Here is a 17856-nt window from a genome sequence, read left to right on the forward strand (position 1 = left end):
CCCCCAGTCTTTTTTCTTCTGAAGTTATATTTCGAATACACCAATTACTTCTCAGTGCCATTTTGTTCATTCTCTGACTTTAGCAGCTAAAAAAATCCATTTTTTAAAATTAGAGGATTGTTTTACAATGTTGTGTTAGTTTGTGCTGTACAACATCATGAATCAGCTATATGTATTCATGTATCTCCTCCCTCCTACTGCCCGCCCCCGTCCCACCCCTGTAGGTCATCATAGAGCACCCAGCTGAGCTCACTGTGCTATACAGCAGGTTACCACTAATGAGTAAGGAAGTGAAAGTTGCTCAGCCGTGTCCGATTCTTTGCAACCCCATGGACTGTAGCCCGCCATGCTCCTCTGTCCATGGAATTCTCCAGACAAGAGTACTGGAGCAGGTTGCCGTTTCCTTCTCCAGAGGATATTCCCCACTCAGGAATTGAACCCAGGTCTCTTGTTTTACACGTGGTGGTGTGTACGAGTTAGCGCTACTCTCTCAATTCATCCTACCTTCTCCTTCATAAAATACCCATTTTGTCCATTCAGTTTTTCACATTCTACTCAAACATTGAATATAAGCTCCCAGTTCTTTTTATTGACATGCTTTCTTCTTTGTGTCTTTTTTTAGTGCCATGAGAGACTGACTTGGGTGATTTAATTGAAGATTAGTTGGATAGACATCCATTTTGAAAAGCAAGTGTATTATTTTCCCCCACATGTAAGACCTGGGGAGTGATTTTTACTTGTGGCTCCTTTATATAGGCCAGTGGTGATAATTTGACCAGTGCTCGTGTTTCCTTGCAAAGACCTTATAAAACCTGCTTAATCTGGAGACTTTATTTTTTTCTACAGTCTATTCATAGGCAAGAGATTTTTAAAAAGCAACTGTTTCCTTCTGTTCAGTTCATTCAGAATCCCCATCTTAAGTGTACATGATAAATGTATTATACCAGTAATAACTGCAGTAGCATAGAGCTTCAAAGAAATTCAGGAGTGATAATATTGGGTTATTGGTAGTAATTTTTTAAAAAACAAATTGTTTGATAAATGTGACATGGGTTAGAAAAAATATGTCCTGTTGTATATGAGAACATCTGTGTGTTTACAAGGCGATTCCACCTGAAGCACTGGCTACCATCATTATTTTATGTTTCAAATAAATAATAAAGTACCAATATAATACTTATAATAAGCTATAATTTTCTTTTTTACATTATACAATTTTATATAAATCCTAAAGTATTTTACACATGAAATGAAATCCTTTTACTCTCTCTGAAGATGAAAACTATTTTTCATGTAAATTATTAAAATTACATCAAAATCTTTATTACCCCAGACTGCATATTTAGTCAGTTGAGATGTTTCAGCCAGAAGCATGTCATCATCTAGAGAATTTATTTGATTTAAATATACTATACTTTATAAGTATACTTTATAAATAATATTCATGTACTATATTGTATTAAAAATACAATTGACCAATACAATCTACATATAAGTTGTAATAGTGTACTATATATTAAATAAAATATAAATATAAAGTAATAAATATTTTTGAAAACTTGCTGAAAATATATACTAGTATCATTCTGATTTTATGATTAAAAATAGGTGTTTTTTCTGAATATAAAATTAATATATGCTCACTTAAAAATAATTCAGAAAATAAAGATTGCACATGATTCCATGACCCAGACCTGTTTATATTTTAAAATAACATGTGAAAGGTTCATAAGAGGAATGGTTTTAACAATATTGCCCTTTGAATAAAGTTCTCTGATTGAACTCATTGGAGGACTTTGTTCAATCGATTTTAGACTTTTGTCCAAATGATTATATTTTACAAGGTGGATATTTTATACAAGGTGGTGAAGACTGACTCCTTTATTAAAAAAATTTACTTCTCAGGTCACAGTGTTTGTTTCCGGGCTGTTCGGGGTTTCCCTGTTGGTTCAGATGGTAAAGGATCTGCCTGCAATGCCTAAGACGTGATTTTGATCCCTGGGTTGGGAAGAGCACCTGGAGAAGGCAGTGGCCACCCGCTCTAGTATTTTTGCCTGGAGAATTCCAAAATGCCTGGTGGGCTACAGTACATGGGGACGCGAGGAGTCAGACAGGACTGAGCAACGAACACTTTCACTTTCTTCATTAATGTTTATGGACCCATTCTTCCCCCTGTTCCCATCTTCCCTCTAATTTCCCTGTGCTGATCTTCAGAAAGATCCTTCTTTCTGGAAGAGACATGGGTTAGAATCCTCTGTGGCAGGAGGCTCCACCTACAACCAGGCTGGCTTAAGCTGAAAGTAGATTAGTTGGGGCGGGGGGCTCATTGAACTTTCATGCCCAGGTGTCAGGGACAGGAGGGGCGCCTCTGTCCTTGGGGGCTTGGTCTCTCTGCGACTCTCAGCTCTGCTCTCTCCATGGGTGCGTCATCCTCAGTTGAGGTGCTTGCAGGATGGTTCCCAGCAGCATCAGATCTCTGTCCTTCCACGTTCACGTTTCCTTGCGCATCCTAGACTCCGACTGAATGATTGTACAGCCGTGGATGAAGCGCTCAGGCTGTGGTTTCTGATTCACCGATGGCCCAGACCCAAGCCCTGTGCTCACTCGGCAGGGAAGGAAGGAGGAGCAAATTCAGTTCCATCTAAGGCACGACATGGACCAAGTGGGAGAGAAGTGGTGACTTCCCAGGGGAAATACGCAAGGTCTGTTATTGGGGGAAGGGTGAACAGGGGTAGAATGGTGGCAGAAAGAACTGAGGTCCACTTTAGAGGGTGAATGAAGCCTTTTTTTTTTTTTTTGTAGTTAAAAAATATTTATTAGAGTTTTGCTTATAAATGAAGCCTTTTGCCCTGTGAGCTCCTAAGAGTCCTATTCTTAGATTCCTAGGGGTGGATCAGGAATGAGTGAATCTCAGAAAATATAGCTCCCTGGGAACATACATGTACATTTATCTATCTAGGAATATGTGTTCATGACCGTGTGTAGCGCCCCTGTAGTTTTGGAAATATCAAATCTTAGTCTTTGTTGTAAAACCACTCCAGTTACCAGTATAAAATTTGAATCTTTTAGTGTTGTGTGTGTGTGTGTGTTTTATATGTGTGTTGAAAAAGCCCTTATGGAGTCCAGAGGACTGGCTAAATCTAATTATTATGGTCTTAGTAACATTTGAATGACAGTGATGGACTCAAGGTAGAAGGGAGAGTTTGGCTGGTTGTAGAAACCAGCAAGTTGTGTTCTTGATGATTTTTTTTTTTTTTTTTAGCTTTGAATATAGTGTTTTCAGGTTTTATCACAAGACTAGACATCTTGAGATATTTAATGAAATGTTTGAGAATCTTAGTAATTGGGGGAAATGAACATATTGAGATTGTGCTTTTTAAAGAGCAATGATACCTTTTGCTGAATCTTAATTTAGTGGAAAGGAAGATTTCATTTGCTAGTTTGTGAGGTGTTAAGCACTATGTATGTTACCACTGGCTTTGTCATGAAAGTACCTTTGGCACCCATCCAGAGAAAAATACTGTGTGTGTTTTCAAATATTTGGAGTAAGGATTTGAGGGGTTGTGAATGTCATTATCCCGTCTCCAACTCACATAAACAAAAGGGAATGTGTTGCCACTCATAACTGTCAAAGGCGTGGATATTATCAGAAGTAAGATGCTGGTAGGACTGTGTCTCCCTCTTTAAGCACTGGAGTCTCTCCTCCCACAGACAAGATATCATCATGTAGGCAGGGACATAACAATTGGAAGCTCTAGGCTCCCTTCCTGCCATCTTTCATAACAGAATAAAAGGCTGTTTCTCCCTGTTTCCCCTTTGTAATTCCAATTCGGAGAATCACCAAGAGGGACTCTTCACTGACCTGCTGTAGTTCATGCACCACCTTTGGGACCTGTCTCTGCAGACAAGGGTGAAGTACTATGGTGGACCAGTTTGGTTCAGATGTGTGTGTCAGGGGTGGGCAGGTAGTATGGTTAGAGTGGGGGAAGAGCAGACTAAGGAAGGAGGGTGGGAGGATCTTTATCAGAAGTCAAAAAGGAAGGCAAGGCAAGTCAATTATGAGTGGAAAGAGTTGACTTCGCTTACCCACAATACTTATATGAGCATTGCTTTGTCCCCAACCCAATGTAGAGAGGAAAGCAACCATCTCAGAAACATGGGTCCTTATCACTCCCTCTCTCTTCCTCATGAAGGGACAGACCTTGCTTGAGGCACAGACCAGGTGAAGGTTCAAGCAAGGGGAAAGGTTGAAAGATCTACTCTCTCCAGGAATTACATAACCAACATTCTTCAAGGTGTGAAACACCAGCCCTTCTGTCTGACTAGCTGATTGAAAATGCTTTTCTCTTAGTTTGGATTTCACTTTTTCCTTCATTCTAATGTCTTAGATTCCATTCATGTTGTACTTTCTTGTCTCCCATGTATGTTTTCATACATCATTTCTTTTCTTTTTCATACATCATTTCTTTCCAACTATACATTCTCTTCTGAAGGTATGGCAATAAAAGTTCAAAGAAATTCGGCCCAAAGTCCCAGAGCTAGGAAAGGGCAGAGGCAAGATTAAAAAAAAAGAGGAAAAAAAATTTTTTTTTTTAAATTTATTTGGCTGCCTCAGGTCTTAGCTGCAGCATGTGAGATCTTAGTTCCCTGACCAGGGATTGAACTCATGTCCCCTGCATTGCAAGAACTCTTAACCACTGGACCACCAAGAAAGTCCCCAGAGGCAGGATTTAACCCTAGTGTCCTATGCCCATCACACCACCCCAGGCTGTCTTGGTTGTCAAGTTTCTATTCTTATCTTAGGATCACAAGCATTCACTGCTAAAAGCTGATACCTATTTTATTTTACCTTCAACAGTATCTGTCTTAATTGACAAGTGCTAAGACTAGTGTGTTTATATTAGTCACTTAGCAGCAAGATCACCTAGCCATTTTGAGCACAGACTCTGGAATCAGACTGCCTGAAGTCAATTTCAAACTTTCAAGTTCTCTGACTTCAGGCAAGTTACTTATCCTTTGTGAGTTTCAGCTTCTCTTCAAATGGGAAAAGTTATAAGGCCTCTCTTAGTAAGCTTTTTCAAGAAATGAAAATGTTGATGTAGACGAAGGAAAGATAGTTCATCAAATATTCTGCTTTATAACAGCACCCGGCCTGGTACCAGGTAAATATATAAATATTGGCTTGAAAGGTGCTAATAACAGATTCAGGTCAATGGCTTGTTTTAGGTCAGTGTATATATCTTTAGAAGGGGAAAAAGTGGAAGCAGGGGCAGATTTTCTTTTCTTGGGCTCCAAAATCACTGCGGATGGTGACTGCAGCCACGAAATTAAAAGATGCTTGCTCCTTGGAAGGAAAGCTATGACAAACCTAGACAGCATATTAAAAAGCAGAGGCATCACTTTGCTGACAAAGGTCCGTACAGTCAAAGCTATGGTTTTTCCAGTAGTCATGTACGGATGTGAGAGTTGGACCATAAAAAAGGCTGAGCACTGAAGAATTGATGCTTTCGAATTTCGGTGTTAAAGAAGACTCTTGAGAGTCACTTGGCCAGCAAGGAGATCAAACCAGTCAATCCTAAAGGAAATCAACCCTGAATATTCATTGGAAGGACTGATACTGAAACTCCAGTCCTTTGGCCACCTGATGTGAAGAGCTGACTCATTGGAAAAGACCCTGATGCCAGGAAAGATTAAGGGCAGGAGGAGAAAGGAGTGGCAGATGGTTGGATGGCATCACTGTTCAATGGACATGAGTTTGAGTAAACTTAGGGAGATAGTGAAGGACAAGGAAGCCTGGTGTGCTGTAATCCAAGGGGTTTCACAGAGTCCGACACGACTCAGTGAACAACAACAACAAATATATCTTTACAGGATGCCCACAGGTGAGAGATGTATTTGTAATGGAAAGATTCTAGAATATGTTAAGAAAGGTTCCTGAGAGCTGTAGGCCATAGGAAATTTAGGTTTAATTTTGACTTTGGGAGGTGGGTTAGGAGTCCTTAAAAAAATCAAGTTTGTGGTTTAACATTTTCTGCCTTTGAATTTAGAGGTAGATGATGAGTCACTGAAGTTTTTGAATATGGAGAGAGATGTTTCCTATTATCGAATATAACATGTTTTCTTAACACAAAAAGTAAGAACATGGTGTGTTTTGTTGATATTCAGATGTTTGTATCCCGTGGTTGGGCTGTGTCTTGTTAAATTTTTGTAGGATTTTAAAATGCTTGGCAATTCACTAAGACTTTCAAATGTTTGGATTTAACATTTCCATGAAGTACCACAAGCATCCTTGCAGATAGTAAGCTCAGGGTAGTTTTTCAGCAGCAAGTTGAAGCTGCTAGTCTGAAATGCCCTGTATTAAATGAGTAAATACATACTGAGTTTGATTAGAAGTTTAGTGTTAGACACTTAAAGAAAGTGAAAGAGATTGTTCTATAATAGCCACTGAATAAAGTTTCTGTTCTATAAGTTACCTTTTAACTGCTTTGAAAATATACCTTGCTGCTGCTGCTACTGCTAAGTCGCTTCAGTCGTGTCCAACTCTGTGTGACCCCATAGACAGCAGCCCACCAGGCTCCCCCGTCCCTGGGATTCTCCAGGCAAGAACACTGCAGTGGGTTGCCATTTTCTTCTCCAATGCGTGAAAGTGAAAAGTGAAAATGAAGTCGCTCAGTTGTGTCTGACTAGTAGCGACCCCATGGACTGCAGCCTACCAAGCTCCTCAGTCCATGAGATTTTCTAGGCAAGAGTACTGGAGTGGCCATACCTTACCTTTGTTTAATTTGACCATTATTTTAGAGAATAAAAATTTAGCACCTTTGAAAATGGGGAGGTTGAAAGACTTATTTCTGATTTCAGATTTGCTTTATTGTTTTCCTCAAGTATATGAAACAGATAGCTGTTCTTTCTAACATTACTCCAAATTTAAATATAATTTAGACTCATAGAGCGTGGCCTTTAGATTTTTTCATTGGGCTAATGAAAATGTTTAAAAAAAACAAATTCATCTTAAAAAATCAAAACTTTTAACTTTTGTTTCAAGACTTAAATTTAGGAACAGAAGTCAAAATGAAGAGTGTTATAACATTGATGTCATACAATTATTTGGTACATTTGTAGCAACATGGATGGACCTAGAGATTGTCATACTCAGTGAAATAAGTCAAAGAAAGACAAATATATGATATCACTTACATGTGGGATCTAAAACAATGATACAAATCAACTTAATTACAACATAGAATTACAAACGTAGAAAACAAACTTATGGTTACCAAAGGGGAAGGAAGGAAGAAGGATAAATTAGGAGTTTGGGATTGACATATACACACTATGATATATAAAACAGATAACAAGGGAACTCCACTCAGTATCTTGTACTGATAATGACCTAAAATGGAAGAGAATGTAAAAAAGAATGTATATATAGCTTACCTTCTATCAATCAGTTGACTTAGTTGCATATTAGATGAGCAAGTTGGATGCAAGTCAAAGGACTGGGTCAGAATAAAGCTATTATTAATTCAAAGATTCTATAGATTTACATAAAAGGATTTAAGAACAAGACCCTATTGGGAGGGAAATGCTGACTAGCCAAATTTCTAAAATTTTTAAATGAAATACAGTTGGTATACAATGTTGTGTCAGCTTCAAGTATGCAGCAAAGTGATTCAGTTTTGTATATATATTCTTTTTTATGGTCTCTTCCATTATAGGTTATTATCAACACAAGATATTGAGTAGAGTTCCCTGTTGTATACAGTAAGTCCTTGTTTGTTATCTATTTTGTATGTAGTAGTGTGTATATGTTAATCCCAAATTCCTAATTTATCCCTCTTCCTCCTTCCCTTTTGAAGAAATAATGAGAATGATTGAAATGTCAAATCAGCATTTAGGACCAGATGTTTTAGGAGGAGTGGTCATTTTGTTAAAGTTAGGGTTCCTGTTTGCTAAGCCTTTGGGAATCTCTCCACACACACAGACACACACATCAGTACATGTACAGAGGCATTGCCAGGAGACTAGGAGCTACAGTCTTCTTGATTTTAAATTCAGAGCCATCTGCCCTTGCTCTGCCCTCAACTGTGTGTTGTCCAGTAGAAAACAAACACATTTTGTGCTTTTGCAGGAGAAACCTAGAGTGAGGAGCAAGTTCTTGCTGTTCTACTTGCAGCAGACACTTTAGCACTGAGACTGGATTGAGTTCTGAATTCAGCACATTAGAGATGAGGACGCCTTTTATGTCTTCATCAGTCATTCCTTGTATGCCAAGGAAAACTGCACATTGATTCATGACCACATAGTGTTCACTCAGCTTATTATTTAAGAGTAATTATTGTGAGTGTCCTCGTATTTGGTTTCATAGCATAGGGTGAGGAAAGAGAAAGCCTCAGTGATTGTGAGGGGAAGTGACAATGACCTGCCACCCAATACCCACCAGAGGACACTGCTCGATTTGGTCTCTGATCCCTGGAAGCTTACAGATTTCCAGAGGAGCTAAAATATGCACACTGTGTTCAGTAGAAGAGAGTGGGCGTGTCTTAAAGAGGGAAATAATGTGCTTCAGGAGCTGAGTATTGGAAGACTGTGTTCTTTTGGGGGAGGAAGATTATGTTCTTACTAGGGAATCACAAAAGGATTGCAGAAGAAATTCCATGTGATCCACTGACGGTGGGAAAGGAAGGGCATTCTAGGAGCAGCGACCAGGAGATGCACACATGGCAGAGGGAGAAGCTTGGTTTCTGTAGAATCGGGAGGAATCTTTTACCTGGCCTTCAGGGGGCACTAAAAATCCATGACAGGCAAGTGTGGAAAGGTGGGTTGAAGGAAAGGGTAAACAGATAAATCACCAGATAAAGGAGTTCGCATTTAGAGGTTGGAGACAGATGGTCAAGAACTGCCTTCTCCATTTGAGGGGGCTGTGGTAGAGAGGGTCCCCTAGGAGTAGCTGTAACTCAGAGAAGCCTGGGTCCATTTCAGCTTAACAGGAGAGGGATATGGGCAGTCTGTCTACTTCAGCCTAGAGTTTCAGGGGACAGAGGGGGAGAGCAAGGGGGAAATAAGAGAAAACAGGGAGCGGATGAGTGGGGCTTAGCAGAGACATCACTTTGCTGACAAAGGTCCGTCTAGTCAAAGCTGTGGTTTTTCTAGTACTCATGTATGGATGTGAGAGTTGGACCGTAAAGAAGGCTGAGCACCAAAGAATCGATGCTTTCGAACTGTGGTGCTGGAGAAGACTCTTGAGAGTCCCTTGGACTGCAAGGAGATCAAACCAGTCAGTCCTAAAGGAAATCAACCTTGAATATTCATTGGAAGGACTGATGCTGAATCTCCAATCCTTTGGCCACCTGATGCAAAGAGCCAACTTATTGGAAAAGACCCTGATGCTGGGAAAAATTGAGGGGAAGAGGAGAAGGGGTGACAGAGGATGAGACGGTTGGATGACATCACTGACTCAACAAACATGAGTTTGAGCAAACTTAGATAGCGAAGACAGAGAAGTCTGGTGTGCTGCAGTTCACGGGGTTGCAAAGAGTCAGACACGACTTAGCGACTGAACAACAACGAAGAATCCCAGAGTTTGATGCCAATGACAGTGAGAAGGGTGTAGAGGTGGGTGAGGGAGATACCCTCCACTTTAGACAGTGATGGGGGAAAGGCATTTCACTCACATTGTGGTCTCCTTGTACCTGGGATTTAGGCTGTAAAGACATTCAGTGAAGAAAAAAATACAGAAGCAGAAGTACCCTTTCAGTTCAGTCAGTCAGTTCAGTCGCTCAGTCATATCTGACTCTTTCCGACCCCATGAATCGCAGCCTCCCTGTCCATTGCCAACTCCCGGAGTTCACTCAAACTCATGTCCATCGAGTCAGTGATGCCATCCAGCCATCTCATCCTCTGTCGTCCCCTTCTCCTCCTGCCCCCAATCCCTCCCAGCATCAGTGTCTTTTCCAGTGAGTCAACTCTTCACATGAGGTGGCCAAAGTACTGGAGTTTCAGCTTTAGCATCATTCCTTCCAAAGAACACCCAGGACTGATCTCCTTTAGGATGGATTGGTTGGATCTCCTTGCAGTCCAAGGGACTCTCAAGAGTCTTCTCCAACACCACAGATCAAAAGCATCAATTCTTCGGCGCTCAGCTTTCTTCACAGTCCAACTCTCACATTCATACGTGACCACTGGAAAAACCATAGCCTTGACTAGACGGACCTTTGTTGGCAAAGCAGTGTCTCTACTTTTCAATATGCTATCTAGGTTGGTCATAACTTTTCTTCCAAGGAGTAAGCGTCTTTTAATTTCATGGCTGCAATTACCATCTGCCGTGATTTTGGAGCCCCCCAAAATAAAGTCTGACACTGTTTCCACTGGTTTCCCATCTATTTCCCGTGAAACCCTTTAGAGTTCTACAAATCCCCTCTAAAATACAGAATGTATTGTGTTGGCCCAAAAAGTTCATTCGGGTTTTTCCATATGGACAAACCCAAATGAACTTTTTGGTTAACTCAAGATATACAATTCAATGTAGCGTTGAATTCGTCTGGTATTCAGAAAGTAGCCGGCTTGTACTTTGGAGGCATACTGTGTGTGTGTTTGAAGCTAAACGCCCATCTAACAGAGCAGGGTAACCATCCTGGGAGGACAAGATACCTGAGTGACGGTAAGATGTAGTACCCCATCCCTCATCTCAGATTCCCAGGGGACGCATGCTCGTCCTCGTCCCTCTCCATTGTTCAGTGATTCTTATTGAGGTTGCAGAGTTGAACTGGGATACTGTGGGGATGCTGTGTGTGTTTTCTAGGGATTGAGGTCTTGATCTTTGTCACAAAGTCAGGGCACATTTATTGAGGGCCTACTCTGCATTGGGCACTATTTCAAACACTGATGAAGGAATCAGTCCCTCCACAAGCAATTCCTAGTGATTTTTAAATCATTTCACATGGTTCTTTAAGCATTAAGCATACCTTATTAGTCTTGTGTGTGTGTGTGTGTGTACAAGAATCATCTCTGTTTTATTTATTTTACAGAGTAATGGTTTAAAATGAATACACTTGGGCACAGTAAATATTTTGACATGAAAAGCATCAGAATGGGCATCAGAAAAATAGCAACTCATCTTACACACAATAACTAGAAAATATTTTTGTCTGATCATTTAAGGGTTACAAATCCTGAGAATGTTAGACATTGAACAAACTAAGTACTACCTGATAATTAAATCTTGCTTGGAAATCATCATTTAAAAAAATGCTCTGAGGTACAAATCACCTATATATTAAACATGAATCTTTTACATTTTACAAAGACTTTAAACAAATATATCAAACGATTATACTTCAGTGGCTCTAAAACAGCTATCAGTCAGGTTCCAGGACACACTGTTCCACGATTTCCCGTAAGTTGGGGTTCTCCATGGCAGCTGCCACTCGCTCTTTGTCATTTATCTGCTTGTTGATATCTTCCTCTGTTGAGTGGGTTCCTTCAGAAATGTAGATTTCCAACTTATGTTTAAACGGTAAACACCAATGAAGTTTTACTCTTAAGCACAGCCCAATAAGAGTCGCCAAAGAGCAATGAGGTACCGTTGGCGTGAACCTTATAATAACCAAATAGTCGTCTTCATTAATCTCCTGAACCTCCACACAACTTTCCGTTACCACTTCCAGTCCTTCTAAAGTATTGGGCTTCTCTGGATCCCGGATGGTTCGAATCAAATCATAAACTTCTAGCGCTTTCTCTTCCATGATCCGGGGCTGCCGGGCAGCTCCCCGCTCAGAGAGGCCCGAGAGCCACAGGAATCTGCTCAGCGTCCAAGAGAGTAGTCCGGACACCCGCTCCATCCTTACGTTCCGCCATCCCTGGCAACTGTCCCATCCCCTTATTAGTCTTTTTTAAAAGCTTAAGTGATAATGAAACTTCTGAGATTTATTCTCATTCAGGAAACTTTTATTAAATATCTTTTTAGTGCCTGCTTATCATCATTTAAATACATGCCAGACACTGAAAATCAGAGGAATTAATCAGAGGTTACGTTCTCAAGGATCTGATTGACCAACAGAATCTCTTCTTTTTCAATGCATTTTATTTTTATTTCATCAGGGTAAGATAAGGTCCCCAAAAATATATTGATGGGGGTGGAGGGATCTTTCTCCTTTTATTGTTTCATTTAGCATGACTGATAGAAACAACTTGGGCTAAAGGTGAGAATATTGGGGGTGAGAGTGCATAGATCCTTTAGATGGAAGGCTAGCAGAAATTCAGATGAGAAATCTGAATCAGCCTTTCTGCTTGTATTGCCTCCTGCTTCTGAAGTTGAAAAGGACTGGCCTCGGTGTTGCCATGGGGATGGGGACTTAGAAGGAGCCACCATTAGCAAGTCTATTTGAAACTCTGAGAACCTTTGAGCCACAGGGAAGTGGTGCCGAGTAGGGCTGGTAGTGGATCCCTGGGGGACTGCTTGGGTGTTTCAAGGACCATGGGGAAGGAGGCGAGGGACTGACCAAATTACAGAGTAGCATCAGACTCTTCACTCTATAGAGAGAGAGACAGTGACCTTCTGGCATCTCTGTGTTCTAGAGAGACATGCACAGGAACAAATCGTTGATTTCTAGGCTTTACTTTCAAATGGGTTCCTACTGATGGAATAACTGCCAGCATTTCCATTGCAATGTAATTACCAGGAAATAAACTACCAGGGACTTCAATTTTTCACTTCACCTCCTTTTAGCAGAATGTCAGAAAACATGATAGCATTGTGAGGTCTGGAGTGAGAAAGCTTGTAAAGAGCTTGGACGGTAGCCTTTGCTATCTTGTAAATTGTTGTGGAAAATTGATATTTATCCGACAACCTTTAAGGAGTGTCCTCTGTGCCTCTGGATCACAGTGGGGTGATCTGATCAGCGCATCCACAGTGAACTGGCATCACCCGTCTTTCTTTTCACAGTCCTTTCCCTACACTGCCACCTCCTTTCCACTTGGTCTCTAACATGAGTGCTCACTCCTGCTGAATGAAACCTTGATGTTTGGGCTCAGATATACCTTTTTTGATATCAGAACATCCCATAGTGAGCCATGCATATTTACCTCCTTTCTTTCAAATGGTTTGACATCTTTGAACAAAGTGAAACTCATATCAGTGAATTTTTAAAGACAGAACTCAGTTTCTCCCAAGGACTTGAGCTGAACCATTTATGTTTGAGTTTGGGCCTTACATGTTTTCCTGATGGCTTCTTGGCTATTGGTTATTTTCTTTTGCTTATTAATAAACATGTGTGTGCTTATGTTTAAGAGGTACTTTACCAGGAAAGAAGGACTTTAAAACTCTTTGCATTCAGATGAGTCATCCAAGCTGCATTTCCCCTCCAGGGGTCTTAAAACAAAACACACACACATCCACCTTTGGCTCATCATTGGCAAATGATGCTCTCCATGGTATACTCCTTGGGTAGAGATGAGGCTCTAAGAAAAGACGCATCCTGAAGATTCCATCCCTATGCTTGTATGTACAAGTTGGCATGACTACGGGGTCGGCTTCCTCTACTGGCTGGAACCAGGGCTATTTATAGTGTCTTTTCTTGGCTTCTGAGTTAGCGTATCAGTGTGTATTTATGCAAGGGAGAGCTCCGAAGCCATATAAGACTGTAGTTGGGAAACCTAGTAGCCTCATTTGCCTTCTTCATTCTGCAGGGAGAAGAGTGATAGTACATTTTGCCAACACAGAAATGTAACGGGGATGGAGTGACAAGACACATTACTCCAGCTTCACTGAAACCACAGGTGGTGTAGACAAGGCATGAGGCAGAGTCCACACAGGGATAAGAGTCGTCCATGAGTGGCAGAGGCCTCATCCCAGATAACAGTACTGCTGTCAGTGGCCCTAGATGGTCATTTGTTCCTTTTGGAGGTGGACAGTACCACAAATTCCCTCTCATTACCAGAGGCCTGGATGTTTTCACTGAGGCCAGTGATTGCCCAGAATGATGCCAGGGCAGGCAGGGTGATGTCATGGAAAGATCACAGGCCAGATAAGACTAGCCTTTCATCTTGGGTCCTGTAGTCACGAAGCTGGTGATGTTGTAAAGGTCACCCTCCCCAATCTCCACTTTAGCCTTCTGCAAAATGGGAAAATTATATCGATCCCTCACAGGGCATTTATGAGGGGCAGGGGTAATATAAACTATAAGTCTGGCACAGAGCAGGTGCTAATCAAATCCTAAAAACTGAGAGAAATAAAAGAAAATGGAGCCAAGGCACTCTTTTCCTTAAGAAGTCATATTAAGGGTTTTAGCCAAGCTGAAAAAAGAGACCAAATGTATCTTTGGGGTCCATTTCCCTTTTCTTCTGCCTCTGTGCCTGGCATCCCAGGGTCATCTTGTCCTTTAAATTCTCCATCTTACTAAGCACCAGGTTTGACCTCATCTCAGTCTCTTCTTGTCTCCCACAAAGCTTCCCTCCTATTAGAGACTATAAGGGATTCTCACAGTCAGTAAACATAATCCTAATAGTGAGTATATATAAGCCCAGAACTTTGGTTTTAAACCTTTTTTCCTTTGTGGCACTGGGTAATTTTGCTGACAGTACTTACACTCGGCTAAGTTTTAGGCTTTAGAGAAAATAACCGATTTTCAACGCTCTTTTGTCATAAGGCCACAAGTCAAAGTTTTGAAATGTGAGGTTAACTTTAAGAGCAGCGAAGTGAACCCTAAGAAAACCTAGTGACCTCTGTGGGCATTCTTACAGCACACTGCTTGCCTTTTTTCATACAGGCTGATTTTATTTTTTCCCTTTTTTAAAATTTAAGTATAGTTAATTTACAATGGTGTTAGTTTCAGGTGTACAGCAAACAGATTCAGATATGTTCTTTTTCAGATTTTTTCCTTATACTTTATTATAAGATACCAAATGTACTTCCCTGTGCTATATAGTAGGTCCTCGTTTATTTATAGTAGTGTATATCTGTTAATCTCAAATTTCCAATTTTTCCCTCCCCACTTTTCCCTTTGATAAACATAAGTTTGAGTCTATTTGGTAAGTAAATTCATTTGTGTCATTTTCTTTTAGATTCCCCATATAAATGATACCATATATTTGTCTTTCTGTGACTTACTTCATTTAGTATGATCATCTCTAGGTCCATCCATGTTGCTGCAGATGGCATTGTTTTTTATGGCTGAGTAATACTCCATTGTATATATCACCACATCTTCCTTATCTCTTTATCTGTTGATGGACATTCAGGTTGTTTCCATGTCTTGGCTGTTGTGAATAGTGCTGCTGTGAACATTAGGGTGCAGTTATCTTTTTGAATTAGAGTTTGCATCTTTTCTAGATATATGCCTTGTTGGATCATATGGTAGCTCTATTTTTAGTTTTTTAAGGAACCTCCATACTGTTATCATAGTGATTACACCACTTTATAGGCTGATTTTAGTATCACAGAATAGATCTATGGGTGAGTGGCAGATAGTAGGAAGCTAGTAGGGGTCCACTGGGTGACTGGGGGAGCAGCCTACTCTGAGTAGACCATGGGCTGCCTTCTCTTTGACCCACTTGGTCTGGAGTGCTTGTTTACTGGTTTTGAAACTCAGGTAGAATAGGTAGACATATTAAGAAGTCAAGAGTCAGATTTCCCCACCTGTCCAGTGGTTCAGACTCTGCACTTCAACTGCAGGGGCGCAGATTCAGTCCCTGGTCAGGGCTTCCCTGGTAGCTCAGTTGGTAAAGAGTTCACCTGCAATGCAGGAGACCCTGGTTCAATTCCTGGGTCAGGAAGATCTGCTGGAGAAAGAATGGGCTACCCATTTTAGTATTCTTGGGCTTCTCTGGTGGCTCAGCTGGTAAAGAATCTGCCTGCAATGCGGGAGACCTGGATTCGACCCCTGGGTTGGGAAGACCCCCTGGAGAAGGGAAAGGCTACCCACTCCAGTATTCTGGCCTGGAGAATTATATGGACTGTATAGTCCATGGGGTCACACAGGGTCAGACATGACTGAGTGACTTTCACAGGGAACAAAGATCCCGCTTGCCACATAGCCAAAAAGTAAAATAAAAAAGAATAAAATGGGCCAAGATATAAAAAATGCTATTACAGAGAGAATCAGATAATATTTTGTAGCAAACTTTCCAAACTTTGGAAACAAACTTTCCAAACACGTCATAATTTGCTATATTGCTTTTTTTCCTAAGCATCCATGTAACACACCCTCATAATAGAAAATGTGAGAAAAGTCTAATAACGTTTCAGGAAGAAAATAAAAAATTATTCATCATTTCCTCCACTTAGAGTTGTAACCATTACTGATATCTTGGAGTCTTTCTGTCCAAATCCCTTTGTCTTATCTCTTACTCACATACGTTCAAAGACATATGATTGTAACACGTGTGTATAGGAGTTGAGAAAACAGTGCACAAACAGAATTGCAGTATCGTTTCCTTTTTTTCACTAATAAGAGACAGAGAGCAAGGTAGTTGAGAGTTTGTGTGTCTGGACAGACCTATGTTTGAATCCAGCAAAATGTTATCTGATGGTGGAGAGAATTTTTGAGTGTCTCTTCTCTCCTCTGTAAACTGTAGATACCAGCACCTCCGCACACACCACGGAGTTGTAAGGGCTTGGCGAGAGGTTCTCTGTAAAGTGTTCCGGGCCCTGCCTGCATCAAGTCCTGGTTCCCTGGCTGGCAGCCGAACAAGCAGCCACTAGCAGGCTTTCCTGTCCCCTCTCTGTATCCTGTCCTTTTAAGCATTTAAGGAAATCCTACTGGACATTTAAAGTCCACTTGACTCCTATGTTCATAGCAGTACTATTTACAACTGCTAAGACACGGAAACAATCCAAGGGTCCACTGACAGATGAATGGATAAAGAAGATGTAGTGCATATATACCATGGAAAGCTGCTCAGTCATAAAAAGAACAAAATAATGCCATTTGTGGCAGCATGGATGCAATTAGAGATTATCATGCTAATAATAGATATATGGTATTTGTCTTTCAGACAGATATGATATAACTTATGCAGATGATATAACTTATATGCAGAATCTATTACCAAATAAGCCTGTCTACGAAACAGAAACAGGCTCACAGACATAGTGAATGGATGTGTGATTGCCAAGGGTTGGGGTGGAGGGTTGGCCTGGGAGTTTTGGTTAGCATATGCAAACTATTACATTTAGGATGGATAAACAAGGTCCTACTGTATAGCACAGGGAACTATATTCAGTATCCTGGAATGAATCATAGTGGAAAAGAATAAGAAAAAGAACATATATATATGTAAAAAGAATATATATATATGAGTCACTTTGCTTTACAGCAGAAATCAATACAACATTGTACGTCAACTACACTTCAAAAAAAATTTCACTTGAAATGCTATCCCATCAGTGGAAACTTTCCACATGTGGGGGATTTTCCTAGACATGGCCCTCCAGTTGCCTCTAGAAGGCTGTGTGGTACAGGGATTAGGAGTTCAAACACCTTCCCAAACTCCCCACATTAAAGACTTGCTCTGTCATTCACTAGGTCTGGACCCTGGGGAGACTTACTTAACTCCTCTAGGGCACTCAGTGCCCGTCTGTGGGGGTGATACAGTTACAGTACCTGCTTCATAGGGCTGTCAAGACACTAAAGAGAGCTCATCCATGAAAAATGCTTGAAATAGTGCTCAGCTAATGTTAGCTATTATTTCGTACGACATGCTTCCTTAGGGGTTGGTTATTTGGGTGTTGCACTCATTTTTGAGGAAAGCATGGATTTTATCTTAACCATCTTAATTGTCACTGTCAACCTATCCCCGTGCCAGGCCTGGAGCAGGTGTTCAGTTTATAGGTGTTGAGGTTAATTGCATTCTGTTGAAAGC

The 17856-nt window shown here is 40.8% G+C and overlaps 2 protein-coding genes across 5 annotated transcripts in view; one reads left to right on the forward strand and one right to left on the reverse strand.

Moving 5' to 3' along the window:
- The window catches only part of CACNB2 (calcium voltage-gated channel auxiliary subunit beta 2), a 411167-nt gene that overhangs the window by 37739 nt on the left and 355572 nt on the right, over positions 1-17856 (forward strand). The gene's annotated exons all lie outside the window — the stretch shown is intronic.
- On the reverse strand, positions 11246-11857 carry LOC101112243 (cytosolic iron-sulfur assembly component 2A-like). The gene has a single exon (XM_042230604.2). The coding sequence runs from the start codon at positions 11835-11837 to the stop codon at positions 11355-11357; it is 483 nt and encodes a 160-aa protein (XP_042086538.1). The 5' UTR covers positions 11838-11857; the 3' UTR covers positions 11246-11354.

This window comes from Ovis aries, chromosome 13 (genome assembly GCF_016772045.2).
Source record: "Ovis aries strain OAR_USU_Benz2616 breed Rambouillet chromosome 13, ARS-UI_Ramb_v3.0, whole genome shotgun sequence".
NCBI lineage: Eukaryota > Metazoa > Chordata > Mammalia > Artiodactyla > Bovidae > Ovis > Ovis aries.